The sequence below is a fragment of the Sorghum bicolor genome, chromosome 3, assembly GCF_000003195.3.
Source record: "Sorghum bicolor cultivar BTx623 chromosome 3, Sorghum_bicolor_NCBIv3, whole genome shotgun sequence".
Lineage (NCBI taxonomy): Eukaryota > Viridiplantae > Streptophyta > Magnoliopsida > Poales > Poaceae > Sorghum > Sorghum bicolor.
The window spans coordinates 52,778,000-52,799,742 of record NC_012872.2 but is presented as its reverse complement, the minus strand read 5'-3'; the positions used below and the strand labels follow the sequence as shown (position 1 = coordinate 52,799,742).

The 21,743-nt window shown below is 41.3% G+C and overlaps 2 protein-coding genes across 3 annotated transcripts; both read right to left on the bottom strand.

Moving 5' to 3' along the window:
* On the bottom strand, nt 1,576-12,733 carry LOC8078653 (serine/threonine-protein phosphatase 6 regulatory subunit 3). 2 transcript variants are annotated; one of them, XM_021456381.1, is made up of 19 exons: nt 12,405-12,733; nt 11,457-11,560; nt 10,753-10,839; nt 10,600-10,675; nt 10,410-10,484; nt 9,854-9,907; nt 9,507-9,566; nt 9,313-9,429; nt 7,433-7,527; nt 6,988-7,190; nt 6,707-6,804; nt 4,215-4,318; nt 3,972-4,137; nt 3,760-3,882; nt 3,587-3,669; nt 3,369-3,510; nt 3,056-3,085; nt 2,772-2,842; nt 1,576-2,692 (listed from the first exon to the last, which is right to left on the bottom strand). In XM_021456381.1, exons 1-19 carry the CDS (start codon nt 12,441-12,443, stop codon nt 2,071-2,073), a joined length of 2,349 nt encoding a protein of 782 aa, XP_021312056.1. In that variant the 5' UTR covers nt 12,444-12,733; the 3' UTR covers nt 1,576-2,070. The 2 variants fall into 2 exon arrangements, with proteins under 2 accessions (XP_021312056.1, XP_002455854.1); XM_002455809.2 differs by having other exon boundaries at nt 1,576-2,689; nt 12,405-12,732.
* LOC8078227 lies at nt 16,210-21,137 on the bottom strand. Its single transcript, XM_002455808.2, has 6 exons — nt 20,598-21,137; nt 19,178-20,471; nt 18,300-18,487; nt 17,870-18,093; nt 17,153-17,483; nt 16,210-16,944 (listed from the first exon to the last, which is right to left on the bottom strand). The coding sequence occupies exons 2-6, from the start codon at nt 20,106-20,108 to the stop codon at nt 16,510-16,512; spliced, it is 2,109 nt and encodes a 702-aa protein (XP_002455853.1). The 5' UTR covers nt 20,109-20,471; nt 20,598-21,137; the 3' UTR covers nt 16,210-16,509.

The window sequence follows — 21,743 nt, the reverse complement described above, 5'->3', positions numbered from 1 at the left end:
ACCAGTCATCGTCTGCATCTACAGAGCCATCTTGGCGACATCCTAAGCTAGAGTCGTAGCGTAGACGGTTACAGAACTGCCACTGCGCTTTGAGCTGCCTAATCCTACTTGCTATCTGATCTCTGTCATGGAGCAATCTAGTGGCAGCTTGGTACCTCTGGACAAGGTCCCTCCATCCAGTCTTACTCATGACCCCCAGACACAGTTTCCAGTTGCAATCTACTGGCACCAAATCTCACAGAATATTTTTGTGTTCCTTGCAGACCAGTTTGTCTTGTCTTTGTGCGTCTAAATGATTATTAAAAACAAATGCAAGCATTGACATTGCATAAAGAATGCAGTTGGCACAACATGAACTAGACCGTGACCTAACAAATGTTTGTATGCTATGGTAAATACGAAGAAAGGAAGTAGTCTTACTCGTAGACAACCGGCTTCAGAGTCGTCGACAACGTCCGAAGAGGACCGGCGTGTACGCTGGCTGCGGTTCCTCCCACGGCGAGCAGGCGGGTTCGGTGACTGCGTTGGTGCACAAGGCCAGAACGAGCCTCCGAGGTCCGCGGAGACACCCGGATGTCGAGGAGGCCGAGGCGGGCTGAATGCGCCTCCAATGGTCACACAGGTGGGGGCCGCATGCGGATGACTCCATGGAGGGGACATCCCAGATCCGGCCTGTGTCATCGGCCTTACAGGGACGCAGATCGGACGAGGTGCCGTGGGAGGCACCTCGTTGAACCCAGCAAGGTAGTCGGGGTACGCGCCGCCGCCGGTCCAACGGCCGCCGCTGTTCAGATCCAAGGAGTCCAACCCTAACCGGTATAGTCAGGTGGCTGGAGCCGCCTTCCTCGGATGCAGGGGGCCTCGACCGGGTTCAAACCAAGCCGAGTCGCCGTGGGGGAAGATGGCGTCGCGGTCCTCGTCGACGCCGTCGGCATCGTAGCCGCTTCCGTGGTGGGGATCCATGGCCACGAGGTCTCGGGGGGAAAGGGGAGCGACGGATCGGGACCGCCTAGGGTTTGGCTGCGGGTGCGGGAGAGCGAGCGGCTAGGGTTTGCCTGCGGGTGCGGGAGCGGCTAGGGTTGCAAATGGCGGCCGGCAGCAGGCTTTTATGCGGTTCGCAGCGGCGGCGGTAGCAGGCCGAAATTTTAAATGAACAGTAGCAAGCCAAATGTTTCGGCAGGCCGTTTAGTTGCAAAAGGCCAAAAGGCCGAAATTTTTGCCTTGGGCCAAAATTTTCTACGAACTAAACCAGGCCAAAATAGTATAGGATTCTTAATGTAAAATTATCTTATATAAACTATTGAAGATGATCTTATTTATTCCTCCCAATGCGTTTTGACAAGCTAAAACACTATGGTTTTGGAAAGAACTTAGGAACTCTTGAATATGCTCTCATCTTTTAACTGAAAGACGGAATTCATTGCCAATCATTTAAAAACAATGATGCCAAAAGTATGCGACAAAAAGTGTTTTCAAATTTAAAATACTTAGAAATTCGGCCACGCTCTCGATTATAACTGAGAGAGATAAGCGGACGTGGGGATGGAAACGAGGAGCCGTCGATCAAGAGAAGTCTTCAAATACAGTAACGAATCTTTATAAAAAAATAACATGTTCAAGTCGAACTGACACATGTAGAGTCCGAAAAAATTACAACAATAGCTAGACTAGAAATAACATCACATCTCATATTACAGTTCCAAAGTTAACCTAAAGCAACAGAAGACTAAGTAGCCAAAACCAGTGCCAACCAAAGAATGTTCTTTCAGGTATCATATACCATGCCATTAAGACCGCCACCAAAGCACATGAACTGGAGGGTGAATTTCAAAGAAAATGACCAGTTTCAGACAAGGCGACTTACGTGCGTTAGTCAATGGTGGTCATTTGTACAGTGATATGCCACGGTTGATGGCAGAACAATCACTTGCTTATTGTACAGCAGTTTGCTTCAGACTATCCTGTGGCAGCTGAGCACACATGAAGCAAGATCAATGCCCAGGCTACACTCTACAGAGTTTCAGTTCACAAGTAATTGCTCTGATCAGCTAAGTCCAACATGTTGCTAATTCACTCGCTTGCTTTGGCTCCATCAGTTTTCTTTGCATCAACATCCTCGGCAGGGGCTTCCTTGACTGGTTGCTGCACATCAGTGTCATGGGCAACTTGTTCGGAAGAAGCTTCCGAGTTGGCAGGCTCACTACCATTAACAGGAGCTGGCAAAGCTACAGAGACAGAACTGTCCAAAGATGATTCTGCCGGTTCATCCACTGTTCTTTCTGCCTCCAATGGTTCATCTACTGTTTTTTCTGCCGCTTTCTCAACCGATGGGGCTGAAGATTCTGCTGCAGCAGAGGCAGCCTCATTTGTGCATATGTCGGTATCATTATTTGAAGCATCTGGATGCCGCTCCATCCCTTCTGTATTTTTCAATCGCTCATCCTCAGTACAACAGTTTGCCTGTTCAGTACATTCTGCTACATCTTTTACCTCCTCAGCACTACCATTTCCAAGATATACTGTTTCCATTTCATCCTCAGTGCCAATTACTTTACCATCATCAGCTTCCTCGGTCTCTGGTGAAATCTCCTCAGAATTGGGTGATGATGAAGGAACAGAGGCAGATGTACGGTCATCAATGCCTCTCTCTCCATCAAATGTGAACCAGTTTGAATTTGTAAAGAGGGAGCTGCTTATAAACACACAGACGCATAATCTATCAGCTATCACATAAAAACTAAGGGTGGCAACATTTCAAGATAGTAAATTACCCGTCCTGGTCATCTCCCAGTCGCAAAGAAGATATCACCACCTCAGCTGATTCATCATCAAAATACACATCCTGTACATGAGACAGTTCATATTTATTGCACTTCATATCCAAAATGGCCAAATTGCCACAAAAAGAAAAGGTTAATTATGTCTCTCCTTTCTACATAAAAAAGCTGATAGCATCAAATTCTTTCATATTCAGGAAACTGCAGCTTGACATTGCATGTCACAACTAAAATGAGCAGGATAGCAATAAACAAGACAGCTCGTCCTCAAGTATTACCTCATCATCTCGTTCAAGTGATCCTTGTGCCTGCATTGACAAAACCAACATGTATCACTAATATGTAGCGGTACTCTAGAATGTCTACATTTACGAGAAAATTACAAAAGCAAACATCAAATGGTTAGCACCATCATACAGCCTATCCCCCCCCCCCCCCCCAAAAAAAAAAAAAAAAAACTCATTGGCCTTGCTTATATGAGATACAGGAGAATCAATCTATTCCCCTCAGGACAATGTCATACATTAAAAAATAGGCACTGGGAAACATGTATGCCAGTAGCAACAAGCTATTTACTCTAAAAGCTATCACCTCTTCAATGTCATCATTGCTGTATATCCCATAACGAAATGCCTGACTTAAATTATTAGCAAGAGCTGCCACATCGTAATCCCTGTCCCGGAAGTCATCATCATCACTGTCCCTACCACGGTCATGTAATGATGTCGGGCGCCTGTCACAGCAAAGCAATGTTTAGACAAAGCAAAAGGGATAGCAGATATAAGATACAAGAAGAAAACAGAACGTACCCACAAGCCCAATGATAAACATTCTCCACTTCATTGCGTTTGACCAGCACATTTGTTTGCCATTCAACCCACTCATTATTTTCCTATTAAAACAAAAGAAATAATCAAACACAATAGTCAGCAGAAAACCATAGATACCGTAAGGCAAAAAGATTTGTCAAAGGAAAGCTAACCCATAAGTGAGCCTGGATTGTGTTGTTACTGTTGCCCAACTGAATAAGCTTATTGGCTATTCTCGTCATGTGACCAACATTTCCAATTCTTGGAGGTGTTTTCCCTTCAGAGGGAACAGTAGGCTGAGCATAGAAGACACAAAAGATGGAAAAAAGAATTAGGCCTCTAGGATAAAGTAAAAAAAAAAGGTTACAGTGTACTGATAACTTACCCCATTAGACTCAATCGACAAAGATGAAAGCCTTTCTGAAACAAGAATTTTACCAACAATATCACATTCATGAAGAACATGATCAACAACTTCAGGTCTTTTACCCTCAAGGCAAGAAACGATTATATTCTCAACATGATGGTGCAAAAAGTTGTTATATGGATACCTGTGTTACAAAAGTATAAAAAGGGGGCTTTTGATCAGAGAAACAAAAGAGTTCCAAAATATAATATCCGCACTTACTCAAAGAATAAATCAATCGAGCGCTTTATTGCTGACTGCCTAATTAGCTCTTTTTCAGCAGTCTCACTTCCAATTGTAAGCAGCACAGAGATGAATTCTACAATCTGAAAAAAATACAAGATCAAATCCAGATTAGCACCAAATGAACAGGAAAAATGGGAGGCACAATAACATTAACAAAATGATGAAAACCAATAAAATGTCATCTAGCAGAAGATAGCCTCACACTTGATGCCAACAAAACATGTATGCCATGGATAGACGCCAAGCAAAAGGAACCACAAGCATGTGCAGAACATCCAAACCAATCCAGTCCCTCAATCATCCAAATAATTCCCAATGACGATAGGGTTGGCCACGCGATGGCGTCATGGCCAGGGGGGCTGGAAGCCAAAGGCACACACATGCACGCCGCACAAGGTGGCACCACAATGGCACGTGAACCCTGTCAGGCACATGCACTTTCCAGCAGCTGCCAGCACCTGCAGAGTCCGTTGCCAAAGTTGAGCTCAGGAGAGACCGCGTCGACAACTGCACCCCATGACCACTGCACCTGCTGAAGAGGAAGACTGGAAGGTTGACGGGGTGGGAGGTTCTGGCGCCACACCTGCTGGCTGCTGCTTGTTCAGGTCACCATGGCACTTGGAGTGTGGGTCCAGCGTGTTGGGGCTGCCAAAGAAGCCACAGCTGCTGGCGCACAGGCAGTGGCCCTCCTGCCACCTCCTCTATTGCTCCTCAACCATGGCCGCCGGACCAAATCGAGGGAGCGCAAGTACCATGATATGCCGGCCGCCAGAGGATGCTGCTGCCGGGCAGAGGTGGGGTGGGGGGACGAGAAGCGGAGGGCGGAAGGGATTAAAAAGGCATGGCGTAAAGGTGTGCCAGCCTAACAAAGTGATGAAGCCATGATATGCCGGCCACCAGAGGATGCTGCTGCCGGGCAGAGGAGGGTGGCAACAAGTGGACACAGCTGCTGCCTGGTAACAAGTGACTGCCGCCGCCACCAATGTGTCCAACGAAGTCCAATGGATTTGTGGATATTTCCTTCTGGTATCCAAATGCATCAGGTTGTTTTGGGTCTTGTGGCAATGGATATCTGGATCTGAACAGCATCCATCCAATTAAATCGGGCTGAGTCCATTTGGATTTTGGATGATCCAAGTCCATTCTCAGGTCTAGCCATGGATTTTGGATGAGCCTTTTTTGTCAAAATGTTCAGGCACCCATATACATGGTCAGGACTCAGTACACTGTCGAGATGCGCTTGAGGTATGTTTGCTTAGTAATCTAGACAAGCAAATGCTAATGCAGCCTTGATCTTCCCAGAAGCACATTAGGCTGAGCCAGGTGGCCAAAATCTAGCACCTGAGCTAGATGACAGCACCATCTTCAGTGTACCTAAATGATCTTAGTTGAAACATTAACACATTTTCCGTCACCTCAGTATGCATCAGTGAAATCCAGGGTCTGCTACGTGGAGCCACAGCAGCAATAGTCTCCATTGTTCAAAGCCATGCTATCAGGCACAGAGCCTTCTTAGCCTCCATGAAGGTATAAAGCTGTGTTCCTTGCTTCATGCTTTTCTACTTTTTAGAGATCCAAGGATCCTTTTTTCTTTTAGTGTTCAACCGCTCAAGGCTTAGTAAAGAAGCATACATAGACAGAGAGGGTAAGGAAGGTGGATCGGATAGGAGTGAATCACTGTAATTTCAATTGAATATTTGCAGTACTGCTTTTCTTGAAGAACCACTCAAGCACTTCTACTGATCTTTCTTTAGTTAAAAGGCACAAAAAACATAAATAAAAAAGAAATTTATATTTAAGAATTCTTGGGCAGTGGGCACAGGGCAACAACTAAACAAGGTGATATCAGGCAGGCCTAATCAACCTTCTCACCTGAGAGAACCAGCTGGTGCTGGGTCAGTCAGCTGAGCGTGCGCTCAGGCTGCCCACCCGGGTTCGAGTGCTGATACTCGCCCGGGTGTCTCACCTAGGGTATTTATTCCCCGTTATTTTCAGTTGCCTCGCACAGATGAACCACCACTGTCATATTCCTCAACCGTGTATGCTTAGCCTTAGATATAGCCATATAGGTTGTAGATCTAGCTTACGCACTAGGGGTGTGAGTGTTAGAGTGTGTGTCTGGGTGTGAGTTGGTGCGTGGGTTCAGATGCTACAACTTGTACTCGAAGGTTGAGGCAATAAAAAAAAACTTCTCACCTTGAAATCATTAAATCTCCAATAGCGCTCAAGCTCTTTTTTTTCTTACCAAAACTACTAAAAACGGAACCAACCCAACATCTCACCCAAAACAATGTCCAGAAGAAGTACAAAATCATAGCAGAACTATGGTGAGCATAGATAAGTAAAAGATAAAACTGAATACATGTAACATGTAAATCCATTCATATGAGAAACAAAGAGTTTATGCAATAAGATTTGGTCACTGAAGTCCATGGTTAATTGTAAAAGAGCAGTGCATCATCTTGTACCTTCAGACGATGTTTCCCAAGAGGTGGGCGTAAACATCCATAAGTTGTTGGCAACACGCTTTCAGCAGCCGAAGTGTCCAATAACTTCAGCAAGTTGCCTAAAAACTTATGTTAGTCATACAAATAAATCAACAAATATAGAATATGAAACAGTGTCTAGCATATATTTCTAAGGCCTAGAAATCATAAAGCAAGATAGTATATGATTTCGTAAAGGCCTATAAATTATGAAGCAAGATGTCCAAAACCAAATAAATATGCATGAAATATCCAACACTCACCTAGACTCTCAAGCATACCGTCAACTGTCTCTGGACTGGCCGTGACCAATGCCCCATGAGTTAAGTTGCTTCTGAATGCTTGATACGAAGCTGATGCTAGTCTTTTCGGATCCAGCAAAGATATGCACACTGACAGTGAATGAACCAGAACAGATTTGGGTCTTGATTCTTCAAGAGCATGATGGAACAACCTCCCAACAAAACTGTAATTTTCATAGAACAAATATAAAAAGACTCAAGTCATGAGAAGGGAACTAAACAATGAAATGCCCACTTGTATGGGGTGAGGCTTCTACAGATATATAGTTACTGCATTTTAGACCTCTTTATAACTCATGGAGCATACCTTTCAGTACACTACAGGATATGTACATTGTTTCTTGAAAAAAAGAAAATCCCGAATGAGTAACTTGTGACAGTACAACCAAGTTAGAACTTAGAATACCTTGGACTGCATATTTTCGCAGCAAGAGATGGAGGTGCACACCGAGTAACTGCACATAGAATTTCCGCAGCATTGGCATGAACTTCAGGAGAATCCTGCTTGGCAATAATACACATGAACTTTTCCGCTAGGAAACATTTCTACCAAGATCTTTCTTACAACAAATACAATGAACTTGGGCAGTAATAGTGTTAACTATACAATATTGATGGGAGGAGATAGTATGTAACTATGTATAACCCTGTCAAATGTCATAAAAGTCTAATTTTCATCCTCAACTATCAAAGATGGTATCTAATAATCTCCAAAAAGTATGTATTCCAGAACAAGAAAAATCTTCCAAAATAAAATTCCAGTACAAATAACCCCCCTAACACTACCAGTTCGTTTTGCTGCTAACGTACCATCCTAAATGCTCACATGCTTACTAAGGCATTTCAGTTTTCTTAGTCAGGGGAAAAAGAAATCCCTCTTTTACCATTCCACCTTCATTCTACCTCAGCTGGGAGACTTAAATACATTGGCCATCATGGATGGCCACTGCCCACCACTTACCTTTGGAGCTATACAAGCAACTTCTCTCATCTACAAACCTCAGCTCCTCAGAGCCAGCATCAGCAACTGGTCAGGTTGCATTGAATGAAACAGCAAAAAAGAATGGTCAAGCAGAAACGGTGCATCCAGATCAACAATGTGTCGTTGCACATGCTGTACATGCTTCAAGGTTCCCCTATGCCAATTTGGTTGCACTGGTAACTGAATCAAGCTATCAGCAAGGTGGTTAAGGATATCTGGACATGTGTGCAATTTGATGGGGAGTTAAGTGGACAGGGAGACTATCAATTTGAGAAGAAATGACAATGGTTTATGGCTTAGCTGCAAGGTGCATTAGGGAAATATAGTAACAGAAAAGACTAGGAAGAAATGACTGTTCATGGAATGGGCTTTCAACTCTGTCCCAAAACAATAAGCATATTTTGATAAGGGAAAAGCAACGAAAAATAGATTTTGACCCTAATTTCTCTTTAAAATATTGTCATCTGAGCAAAAATCAATATCACCTCAGAGGCACTTCGAATACAAATCTATTGATGCAGGTTCTGTCCTAAACTTGTACATAATTTGAATAATTCTTGGTCAAGGTTCATAAGTCTTTTCCTATACAAAGTATGCTTATCATTCCGGGAAGGAGGGAGTATTTATTTTAATTGGGTGTCCAAATCAACGCATAGTATTCCTACATGGAAAAGCAACCTACAAAAACTGTTACAACTTAAAGGAAATCAGTCACCCAAGCACCCCCTGCCACCTAATACCTGATAAGAGCCTAGCCTACCAATCTATGATTAGGCACTAAACCATATAGTGCACAGCCAAAGCACTGCCTGTAAAACTAGATTAGGAATGAAGGTTTCATAACTTTTAGATGTTTGGAGGGTTAAAGAAATTTATTTTCCAATTTCAATATATATATATAGGACGCATTTTTTCTACACGCGTGTGTAGTTACTCTCATCTCTATATCTCTAGATTTAAGATGTATATTACCGGACGAAATGTATATAGACGAAGTATATGGTTATACTAGACCATCTAGGGTGATATGTATGTTAAGTATGCATGCATACATAGAGTATGTCGTTATACTTATTGTATATAATATAATAGTGGCATTTTAGTAATATATTAAAAATATCAATTTCTTTGAAAAAATTTTGTGTGGTAAGATCTAGGGTATCTTAATATAAGTATATAAACATACTCAAACCGATAAACAAGTATGAACACATACACAATGTGGTTTATTGAAGATGAGAGTAATACGAATTTATGCATGCAATTTAAACATATTCCTGTGCATTAGAGCTTTTTTAACTTACCGATGAGCTAAACTTATCTGCAATCATTTCAAGGACATCTGTATTTTCTAACCACTGTAACGTATCACCATAGTTTGAATATATGGCCTCATCAGCACCAATCAGTCGTATCAGCACCTAAAGAATTCAGGGGACAGCATCAACCAAATGCACCCAACAATTCATTAATTAAAAACAATTCACAATAAACTTACCTCCATGATCGATGTGATGCCAATCAGGTCAACAAGCTGGACAACTATCTCTGGATGCCCCTGTAAAAAGCAATAATAAAGGTACCATAAGTCCATTTGAATGTTGAGTTCAACAGAAACTATTAGCTTGTAGACACAGTGAAAGAGTACCACAATTTGCTTAAGCAGATTTCATACAGGTAAAGAGTATAGGTGAAAGCTAAACCGAGTGTTAAAAAAGACAAGCAATTAAACAAACCATGTGAACATAAAAGCATGAGAAAAGAAGAAGTGTGATGCAAGACTTTGTATTTAAATACATAAAATAAATTATTCCTTTCCTTTTCACAAAAAGATACGGGGAATACCTGAACATAACTCATAAGTGGAGCAGTCTTCCGCAGCATCAAACATATTACCACCTACAATACATAATTATATATTTTAACTGAATTCAGTTTCAGCATAAAAACTACAGAATAAAGTCTAGCTCCAAAATGACAAACTTCTCCAAAAGACAAACACTCTCTGATGTGATGATTCAGATAAACCAGGTTTTCTTTCACAATGTCACTCTATGATGATTCAGATAAACCAGGTTTTCTTTCACAACGTGGCTGACAAGTGCAGCATGTGGTGTCTAGATGGTGCTTCTGCCCTCCAGGTGCTCTTCATGACTCATGAGGTCACTCACCCCTGACCTTTGATGGTCTAGTGGGTTGAGAGGGTTGCGATCAAGTGTTTTTGTTTATGGGACTTGTTTTTTCTATACCCATGGAGTAGGGTGTGTTGTGGGGTGGGGGCATAACATCGCTCCTGTTCTCTGTACAGTTGGTGCAGTTTATTTCCTGTATCTTAACATCATGACGCACAGTTCTCCTTTGTTATTTGAGAAAGAAAATGATTCAGATTGACTTAAGTTACCTTACTGAAGTAACCAGACAATAATGTACTATGCGGATGATCAGGTTTCACAAATGAGAAAAGCAAGTCCATTAGCTGCAACACAGACAGGGAGAAAAGGAAAATGAAGTAAGCTATAATGCAATAATCTACAGCTAGAAATTTTCCAAGGAAATATCTCGAAGGGCAAATATATGACGAGAATGCCAACCTCTTCATCCTCTACTAGGGTCCTCAAAATGACATCGATTTCGCAAGTAAATATTTCGCAAGCAATAAAAGGGAACCTACAAGGAGAAGTTTGAATGAATGGGGACTTCAGGGTTTTACATAAAATGACAACACTAGTGATCAATGTTCATACTTGAAAGAGCGCTTCCTTTCAGCATCCTCTGGAACTTCTTCCACAACATAACGAAGCAACTGTTCCACCTGGGCCTTGTCACGTAAGCTACACAATAGCAATGCTTAAGGAAACCCGGATAGTAAGGCTTATAATAATGCATACAGCAATATCCTCCAACAAGAAAATGTGTTGTGGTCCACTATGTTCAGTAATAAATTAATAATACTCCCACCAGTGTGTACGTAATGTTTTAGACAGAATGATTGAACTGCATGCAGTATTTCTGTATTCTTTTGTTGTCTAAAACATCATGTATAAGTGAGTAGAGGTAGTAACACATTTTGGCCCAAAGACAAAAGCATACTTCTTCGCAGATAATACAAACTATATATAGAACAGCACCAATAAATCAAATACATAGAGTTAACTTATGTATAATTTCACGTGCATATGAGTCAGGACCTTTGCAGGAATGATAAGTGCAGAAGAAACACAATTATATCATACAAGCATACTTATTGATTATTATTATTATTATTATTATTATTATTATTATTCTCTAATAGGCATTTCGTTTGCCACCACAAACACTCCACTGTATGTCTCAGAAGTCACAAATAAAGTTATAATAAGACAGCTCACACAAAAATTAAATACTAAGTTAAGTTTCATCAGTAGATCGAATATGCTGCTAATATCACATAAATCAATAAGAAAATTACAAGTTTATGAGTCGCGAGTTCAGTGCTTTGCACTCCTGAATAATTTCATCCTCGTCAAGAAGTTCTTCCAATGTAAAATTTTCTTTGTCCAGAATTGTATCCACCTGGAAAAAACAATAAGTTAGCACAGTAATAAGAATGATTCACGTTGACAGTGATCAAGTTTGGAAATCACTTCAAAAAAGAATTTTTTTCGGATGTACATTAAGTTGTACACAAAGTTAGCACCGAAACAAAATTACAGGTGTCACACCATTTTTATACCCTATACATATATTATGTGACTATGCAATGGCTAGAACAGAATTCAATTCCAGTAAATCCAACCAGGACATTCCCATGAACAGAACTATAAAAAGGAAAATATTGGGAAGAGCATATTGCAATGGTACACTATTCCAGCATGAAATAAAAATCCTTTCTGCAGCAACAGCAGTGCCCTATGCATAACAAACAATTGTGTACAGCAAAAGCTCATAAAACAGAATGCCACAGGATAATGGGTTCAGTACAACAAAACAAACACAGCCTCCTCTTTGCCATAAAATGAATCTACTATCAAACATCCCCGAAACCTAAACCCAACCAGAACCAAGGCATATCATTCCTTTCAGCAGCAAACGCTATGATCCACTGGCACCCTCAAATCCAGGGGAACAGCATACACGCACTCATCAACGCAAAAGGCACACATCCCGCAGCCACAGCACACTCGTGCACTAATTCCAGCACGAAGCTCCAAGGGAAATACTCAGAATAAGCGAGCATTACAAGTTTACAACACAACAGCCGAATCCAGAATCCAATCCAGCGACCCAATCCAAAACAAGCAAACAACCAAACAAACCACACCCACGCAGCTCTCTGTCACAGCACCCGTGCGCCCACGCTCCCGACCTGAGAGAAGCAGCAGAGGTGTGATGAGGAGCAGAGGAAGGGGGCACTCACGGGCGAGGCCGCGGAGAGGCCGGTCATGCGCCAGAACATGGCGGCGGCGGTGCGACGAGCGGCGGCGGATCTAGGGTTTGGTGGCGCCGGGAAGCGCGAATCTGATGCGGCTCCGCGCGAATCCGAGCAGCGGCGGCCGAATTGCCCGGCCGCGGAGGGCGGGTCGGATCGGGAGAGCAGGCGAGCGGATCGAATTGGGATCGCGAGATGGGGGAAGCAGGCGCACGCTCGCACACACACGAGAGGATGAAAAAAGAGCACGCTTTTCTATTTGGCTTCCGTTTCCTTCCTCCGTTTGGGGAAGTTTGATTTGGGCTGGATTGGGGTTAATTGGGATTGGTTTTGGTCTTTAGCCGTCATGTGTTTGTTCTGCGACCGGGCGCTGTTACTTTCATCGTGGCAGGTAGCCGGTGGCACACATGCATGAAAATGAAAATGATACCGATATTTTCTATATCATATTCGAGAGCGAATTAACACATGCAAGAAAATGAAAATGATACCGATATTTTCTATATCGTATTCGAGAGCGAATTATTTAGAGTGTCTGTATCGAGTTCGGATATTCAATATAATATTGTATCTATATTTAGATATTCAAATCACATAATAATGTCAATATCTAATAGTATTCTATTCGGTATGGTTGAAACTATCCGTATTAAATCTGAATTTAGGTAAAAATATAAAAACAAATATAATATCAGTAATATCCATTTGTATCCGATCCACTTTCATCCTTACACAGGTGAATGATTTGGAGAGTTTTGGCTGGGTTCCTCTTCCTATCTTGGAAGACTTAGACAAGGAAATTGGTTTAAAAAAAACTACCCATTTTTTCCGTTAAATTGCTTTCGTATTTGAAGGCATATAGAGAGAGAATACTCAGGAGTAGTTACTCCCATGTTTGTATCTCTAGATTTAGGGTGTATATGACCGAACGAAATATATGTAGATGAAGTATATGATCATACTAGACCATCTAAAGTGATATGTATGTTAAGTATGTACGCATACATGGAGTATGTGGATTTCTTCAAAAAAAATTGTGTGGTACGATCTAGAATATCTTAATATGAGTATATAAACATACTCAAACCGATAAACAAGTATGAACACATACGTAATGTGGTTTATTGAAGATGAGAATAACTACTCCTGAGAGTACGAAAAATGCATCCTATATATATATACACACACTTATTTGCATTATAGTATGTTAACATTGTTCAAATGGCGTTGGTGTACTTTTAAATTCGATGATAAATATACATATATATGTTGTATGTTAGTTTTACTGTTATATCAAACTTATCAAAAACAATAACCTATATAATTTATTTTCAGTACAACACTGAGACAATCTAATTTTTGCGACTATGACTATAACAGCTGTGACTAAACATAGTGCCATATGTGTCTGCAACAGCTGGCATTTTATCACAAGAGAACGCGATCGATAAAGCTTTTCTACTAGTTGTAAGGATGTTATTGTTTCCGCAGAAATCACAAACAAGAACCGAGAGACAGGGGCGGAGCTAGAATTTAAACATAGGGGGGGCCGTGCAAACCAAGAAGAATCATGTGTGTTAAAATATTACATGATAAAAGTGTACATAGCAGCAAAATAAACGTTTGCGTTACGATAAAAAAATAAAAACTAAAAAAATAAAGATAAATTAATTAGTCTTAGGCCTCTAACCTTCACCTAATCAATCTATTTCTTTGGCCAGGAAAAAAATCACAATAAAACAAGTAGTTAAACGGGGGCAACATTAATTAGCACTAGATCCTAACATTGAATGACAAACAATTAGTTGCATGTCGTTTAGCCTCAGCCAAGACGATCACTTAAACGGGTAAAATGGTCATTTAAATAGAAGGTTAAAGAAACATCACACCACTGTTAGTGTTTAAAAGTTGAGTACACGAGCTAAATAACCGTTTAGAGTTTAGACAAATAATGACAAAAACTTAGGAGATAAGAAAGATAATAGAAAGACTAATGCTAAATAATATAGATTCTATTGTTGGGGATCAATTAGGAAGGATTAAACAAGAAAAACACTGATTTTTAATTAACTAGCTAATTAGAGTATGTAGTAGGAGACAAACTAATGTTTGATAGGCAATAATAAGAATAAAAGATATGAAGAAAACATTAGAAAGATTTAGATTTTATTTGTATAAGAAACTATTAGAGATTAATATATAATAAGAATAAAAATCTTAGTACAGATAATATTATTAACTAGTTAATTAGACAATTCAGCATCTAATCTATGTGATGTATTAAGGGAGTTATGGGAAGGTTGGGGGTGCCAGACCCCCCTCAGCCCCCCTTCCCTCCGCCACTGCCGAGAGAAGTCATCAACTTTTAAAGCAAATATGTTCCGATCTCAACTATGTTTTCATGTATATAAATTGCCTCACATTTCTTCCTTTTCGTTATATAAACAACAACATTGGTAACAACCACAACGAGGCCATCGACTAACAAGCTTGGCTGAAAACGAGGCGGTTGTTCGCTTAGCTAAAAAGTAATAATAGAAAGTAATATTCGATGATTTATTGTGAGAGAAAAAACACTGCTAAATGACTGACAAATTTAGCTGATAAGCTCAAGCGAATGCACAACCAAATGGCCGCCGAAAATAATCGCGCATATAAAAGTTCTAGGTAGGTTTACCTATCATGCACCATTTCACTTCTTTTTCTTAAAACCATCACTGGTTATGTCATTTAAAATGAACTTTTTTTCATTCATAAAGCACGCTGAAATAATTTAGAATTGTGAAAGTAAACTCCCATATACTGCGCAAAGATGGTGTAACATAGTAAATCATTTGGAAAAAGTAAAATATTGTTACCCCAAATGCTCCATGATAGATGGTCCATCCAAACTTTTACGCTTGTTTTCCATCCCTATCCTCGTCCATATTCCCAATTCCCACTGATATGATCTTGCACTGAAAACTCAAAGTACAAACTATTCTCTTTGTTCTAAGTTACAAGTTGGCTTTTCTAATTATGGTTTTTGCTATACACTTAAAAATACTATGTCTATATACACAGTAAAAAACATTGTATCTAGAAAGGTTAAAACGTCTTATAATTTAAAATAGAGAGAGTATATCATTGAGTTTATTAGTTAAGATTATTCAGATTTTTTAATCATTTTACAGTGCTAGCTTCCTATGTGACTAATAGTGTAAGTTATTTGTTTTATACGCGATTGGCCCTAAATACCATATTTACCTTTTCACTTAGTTTGCAGTTTATCATCTTCAAATATATATGCGGATGCCTACATTTGATCTCCATTCCAAATTATGACATTTTTTTAAATAGATAGCAAAATGTACTTAGATATACATTATGTCTAGTTACATAGTAACAAGAATATATCTAGAAAAAACTAAAATACCTTTTAATAATTTGGAACTAAAAGAGTAGTATTTAAGGAATGACTTTGACAGGCAGTTTTCTTGTAATAGTAGTTAAGGAGGAGAAGTACTTTGCACATGTATGTGCGTTTTACAATGTGCCATATTACATATGCATGAATTAGGGGCATTGTGCAACTGAAATCAGATGCATAGATTCAGAGTATGTAAACCATAACAATTATATATAAATATAATATAAAGGGAGAAAAACACTGATTCCGTCAAAATGCAAATGATTATGTACAGAGTAGTACTTCTCATGCAATCACAACCAAGCATTGAGATTGTCTGTCGGTTGTGAATTTGTGATCCAGGGCAGTTTCTGGTCATTGGATTTTTTTTAGGAAAGACATTGGTAAATATTGAGATGTAGAATTATCATACCACGAGAATTTAAAGTCTGCATGAATCCTTTCCAGAATTTAAAGCCACATATGTTTTATGATACTTCATATTTCTACCACTATCCTCAGAGGTAACCATCTCTTCTCAAATTGAGACTTTGTGATCTATTCAAGACTATTATGCCTATATTGACTTCACATAATCCGCCGAAAACTATTCAAGTTCTGGAAATTAGAAGCGAAGGGTATTCACGTGGAACCAGTTTATACTTTGCCTACTTACAATGAATAATCACAGTCATCGAACCAAGGTCACGAGCAAATAGCAGGTGAAGCCGCTCCGGAGTGAATAACAGCAACTTCACTGCATCTGCTGATACCTTCAAATGCCTGCACACACATTCCTGAGAAGCCCACCAGAGCATGGAACACATTTGGAAGGCTTGTCTGCAGATTGTTCAGTGTCATGGCTCGGCTTACTCTCACAGAGGTTAGGTATCTGGCCTTTTCCTCCTCAACCTGCTTTCTAAATGCATCCAGTTTCGTTTCATTCTTTGATACTGAATAGTGATTCTTATTTGGAGGCTGGGCTGAATTTTGCATTGCATTTTCACTGTGTTTCTCTAACTGGGTCTGGAACTTGCTATCCATGTTATCTGACTTCTTCTTTAGTTGGCGCTCCTGACTCTGCTGTACAACTATAGAGTGTATGATTGACATAAAGGTCATTATTGCTTCAGCTGCTATCTGTTTGTATAAATAAGGAACATCTTTTAAAGAGGGATAAAATAGATAAATGGTAAGCACAACAAAGTTTGTGAAAGAATACACTAGTCCTTCAGTTATGAATAAGCCACAGGTTTCTTATTCAAAGAAAAATTATATATCCTTAACCAAAAGTTGCTGAAAGCTGGGTTTCAATGGAAAGAAAAGGGCAAAGTTGGATCTATCATACCTTCTCTGGTAGCCTGTCAAGAGCACGCTGGAGTTCCTCAGAGAGGCTACGTATTCCAGATGAACTTCTCATTAAGCCACCATCATCTGGAAGGCAGTCTGTGAGACCAATCCATTGGTTAAGGATGCTAATGTATTCACGCTGCAATGTGATGAGATTGCAGAAGGCATTGTGCCATCCAGACACCTCAATTTCCAGCTGAGATGTTGCCTGGCAATGAGTGTCACTTGTTGGTTCACTCCCAGGTATGTTGCCAAGGAGACTAACTTGCTGGGCAATATGGTTCTGGACCTGATGGCACTCGTACATGTTTCTCCACATATGCACAAGCCTAGATCAGGAGAAGAAAGTTCAGACAAGGTAACATGAATGAAATAGTACTGTGATAAGGACTCAATGCATAAAAAATGTAATGTTTGAGGCATTGACACCGAGCTGCAATGATAACTTGCTACGCGCATTCATTTATTATTAATCCAAGAGCCACATTCCAAGACAAAAGTCACATTATGCATGAGGTAACTACTATCGAACATTCTAATTACAAAAAAGCTCCAGTATGACAACGCTGAGCATGTGACTTACAAGTTAATAAGCCATATCTAGGAGTTCCAAATGAAATTATATGCTAACGTTAATACAAGAACAAGTACTAGTGGATGTTTCTTTTAAAATAGCAGTTTTTAGTATTATAGTTAGCTAACTTTTGGAGCTTACCCAGCAGATAGTTCAATAATCTGAGGATATAATTCCTCATCTCTGAGATTTGATATGGAAAAACACGCCAAACTCACAGCTTCCTCCAATGAGATTATCCGAGTCTGCAGTTCTTCAATAGCATCCCGTACTCTTTCTGCATGCAGTCTATCATGTTCCCCTGATTCTAGCTTTTGTAGCACTGAGACATGTTTCTTATACTGAAGCCTTGCAAATTCTTCATCCTTGCAAGATAAAAATAGTAATAATCAGCAATGTGTTGACTTTTGGTAAAGCAATAAAGTGGAAATATTTAAATATTTTGCCATCATGCTGTCATGCTCTCTTGTTAATAGAACAAGAAAAACACTGCTCAAGAAGTAATTTACAGATAAATTGACTCGTCAATTTGTAGCTAACAGCCAATTATTCTACTAGTCCAAGGGTTCACCTTGATTAACTTGTAGAGTTTTTGCTCCTCATCATAAAGCTTCTCCAGCGTCTTGCCATGGTAACCATATCCAGAGGAATCACTAGAATTCAGAACTGAGGATTCGCTGTTAGCCTGCTGAGATTTAAAAGACCAGCTCCAAGAAAGCGTGGAGAAAACCTTCGCAGATTTGGAATTTTTTCCCGCACCTGGAAACAAACAACACTATTCAGGAGTGTCTGAACACCAAGAAAGACAATGCTTCTGCCCTTTCATTTTTACTCCACTGTAACAGAGTAATGTAGTGATGCACTTGATCATGAATTGGTTTCTAATATTGGTCACTTTCCAATGTTTCCATGGATGTTGCAATACATTTACACAAAAAAAAGCATCAGAGAACCAAACAGTGTATAGACCAGAAGGTCCATATACAACAACTAAATCAAATAAAAGATTATACATTCATAAGCCTGAAGTAACTTCTCCTAAACAGGACAAATTAAGACAGATTCTGTATAAATGATCTTCTTTGCAGTTCTTCTGAGGATGCTACAATGGTTTCAAACAGGACATTTCACACTTTTGAGTCATGATTCTAAGAGAACAGCAGAACAGTGATATGAATTAATATTGTCAAAAAGAGCAAACCATGAAATGGAGACACATTAATCAATTCAATTTCAAAACTAGTAGATGGATTCTAGATAGATATCTTGTTGTCAATTTCATTTTCCATGACAGAACACATTTTCATACACCAAATATCAAACTACTTAAATTAATGATCCATAGAATTTTCCAAAAGACCATTGATACGGCACCCCCAAAAGAAAGAAGATTCTAGAGCAGAAATATCAAAAATATGTACATAATGATAGTACATGGGCACATATTACCTTTCTTTGCCTCTATCTCTAAGGCATCAGGCCGCCCACCAGCAGAGTCCAAAAGAATCACAACGTCTTTCCCACTTGCTGCTGCTTTCAAGAAGTACTCATCAATCTCCTTAACAATCTCAACAAGTGACTTCTTACTCCTCCAAGGCACCGCCATAGAGTCTGAATCCTTTGTCACCCTGCTCACCATTGAAGAGTTGACATCACCCAGAGCCCTACCCTTGGCTGGATTCACATGGACCCTGTCCACAATGCCATCATCAATGCCAAGCACACTTGCATCCTCCTCTCCATCAAATTCTGTGTCTACCTCAGGATCATTGTCCATGGTAACCTGTGAAGCCACTTCTTTATCGTTCCTATCAGCAAATGGAGATGGGAAACTCAAGGGGCGCACATTGTAGGGATCCAATTCCTCCCAATCTATGCCGGGTGGCAGGGGTGGTGGTAGAGGAGTTGAGCAGCTGTCGGTGTCATCATCATCATCAGTAAAATCACCCCCATGGAGCTCATCATCCCTCTTTCTTAATCTTATTGGACTCAAAACCAGAGGTGGTGGTGGCAGCTCATCATCTCTCTTCTCCATCTTCCTTATGGTGGTTATTGGACTAAAAGGGAGAGGCGGCGGGGGGCGTGGCGAGGGTGGCAATGAGGATGTGACTGAGGGTTCAGGAGGTGGTGGTCGCGGCGGCGGCTGTGGAGCAGGCGAGGGCGGCGCCGCAAGGCCTTCAGGAGGCTGCTGTGACAGTGCAGACTCCAGCTCCACAAATTGCCGGAGAGTGGCTCCTGTGTTGCGGAGGGCGTGCAGGTATGCAATGTGCGCAGCTGCAAGCTCAGGACGGCGGCGCACAAGCTGCTTCATGAGCTGCTTCCTGTCCTTGGAGCGCCTCACGGGCTCCTCATTGTCCACTTTAGAGTTGGAGCAACCCATCTGCCACCAAGGAACAAAAATTCCCCACTGATTGCCTTGGAAGAATGCAGACAGCAGCACCAGCTGGAACTCCCAAATTGGTACTTTCCCTGGGCTTGATCAAAATTGACTGAAACCGGTAACAATTCGCACTAAAACTCCAGAGCGTAGGCACTGTCCAGACACAGCTCGTAATCATAGGAGGCGCAAGAAAAATTCTCCGGATGGGTTTAACGGGTTCCTACAAAATTGGCTGAAATTGTCCTCAATCTGGCTAAAAGGGAGGGGGGCACACGCCATGAAATTGGTTCCTGCTCTCCAACCACCAGTCGCAACAGCCTGCCAAGTCCTCTACTCTTGCATCAAAACCCGATGGAACCGGCGCTGGAACCAATTAAACGAAAGAGATGATTCAGAAACGATGAATCAGCCACGAGAGGGAACAAAGCCAAGAGGACGACGCGGACAAACAGATTCTTGAATAGAAGTATGCTTTGGTGGTTGCCTTACCAGAGAATGACCCGTTTGAAGAAATGCTCCGTGGTCAGCAACTTGGACCGTTGGTGAGATTGGAAGCTAAGCCGGGCCGAGGAAACAAGGATCTAGACAGGCGGAGGAGAAGAATATGCCGCCCACAAAAAGAGAAGAGAGAAAGATGGAGGTAATTGCATCATGTGATCCTTACTCACTCCCAAGAAGCCATCTTTCTTTTCCCACTTCCTCCAGCAGGCAACAATGGGGGTGAGAGAAAGAGGAGCAGCCGGCAATTGCGGCTTGTGGTAAGAGAGGGAGAGGGATCAGCGGCGGCAGCCAGCCGGCAGGAGCAGCAGGGTGCGTGAGAGGAAGGGGAAAGAAAGAGAAGAGAAGGCGTGGGATTCGGTTTGTGCAATAAAGTAGTAGTGGGAGGAAAATGTGCACCGCAACGCAAGGGCAGTTGGATTGGAAGGGTGGTGGTGCCGTGGACGGTGGACCCGTGGTGGTGGCGGTGGTGTAGGAGTAGGAATGTGGCCTCTAGCTGCTGCCTGCTGCCACTTTCCACCACTGGCACCGAAACTACAGGCCTGCCTGCCTGCCTGCGTCCAGAGCTCCCCTTCCCTTGTAGCTGTTGTGTCCTTGCTTTTTCGTTTTGCCCTCCCTCTCGCCTCTTTGCTGCTATACTATTGTTTAGGTCCACACTCCACTCCATCTCCACCCACCATCACGGATAAGGATTAAAAACAGCGTAATGATGCTAATTAGTGCTGCCGTATCTGTTGAAATGTTGAGAAGGCCTATGGCGTATGGGCTATTGACCACCGGTGTGTGTGTCGACGGACTACAGGGGTGGTTTCAGAATGATTTGAGTCTAATGATGATGCATCTGTATTTAATTTGAAGGAAACCACGATGCGTGCCAACCTATATTTGTTAATGAAAACAGAGGACCTTCTGGTTTTGAGTACCATCATGCCATGTCGCCATGGAAATGTGCTTTATAGAATAGAACCATTATTATTAGGTGAGAGACAAGTTTGGGTTTGCTTGTAGGGTGCCACTACCAGTTTGTTTGTTCAGGCAGCTTTTTTTTTCCTTTTGGTCGAGGCAGGCTGACTCAGCAACAGCAGATACGATACGAGAAAGATGGGGGTGGAGCACCGTCTGCACCGAGCACGCACG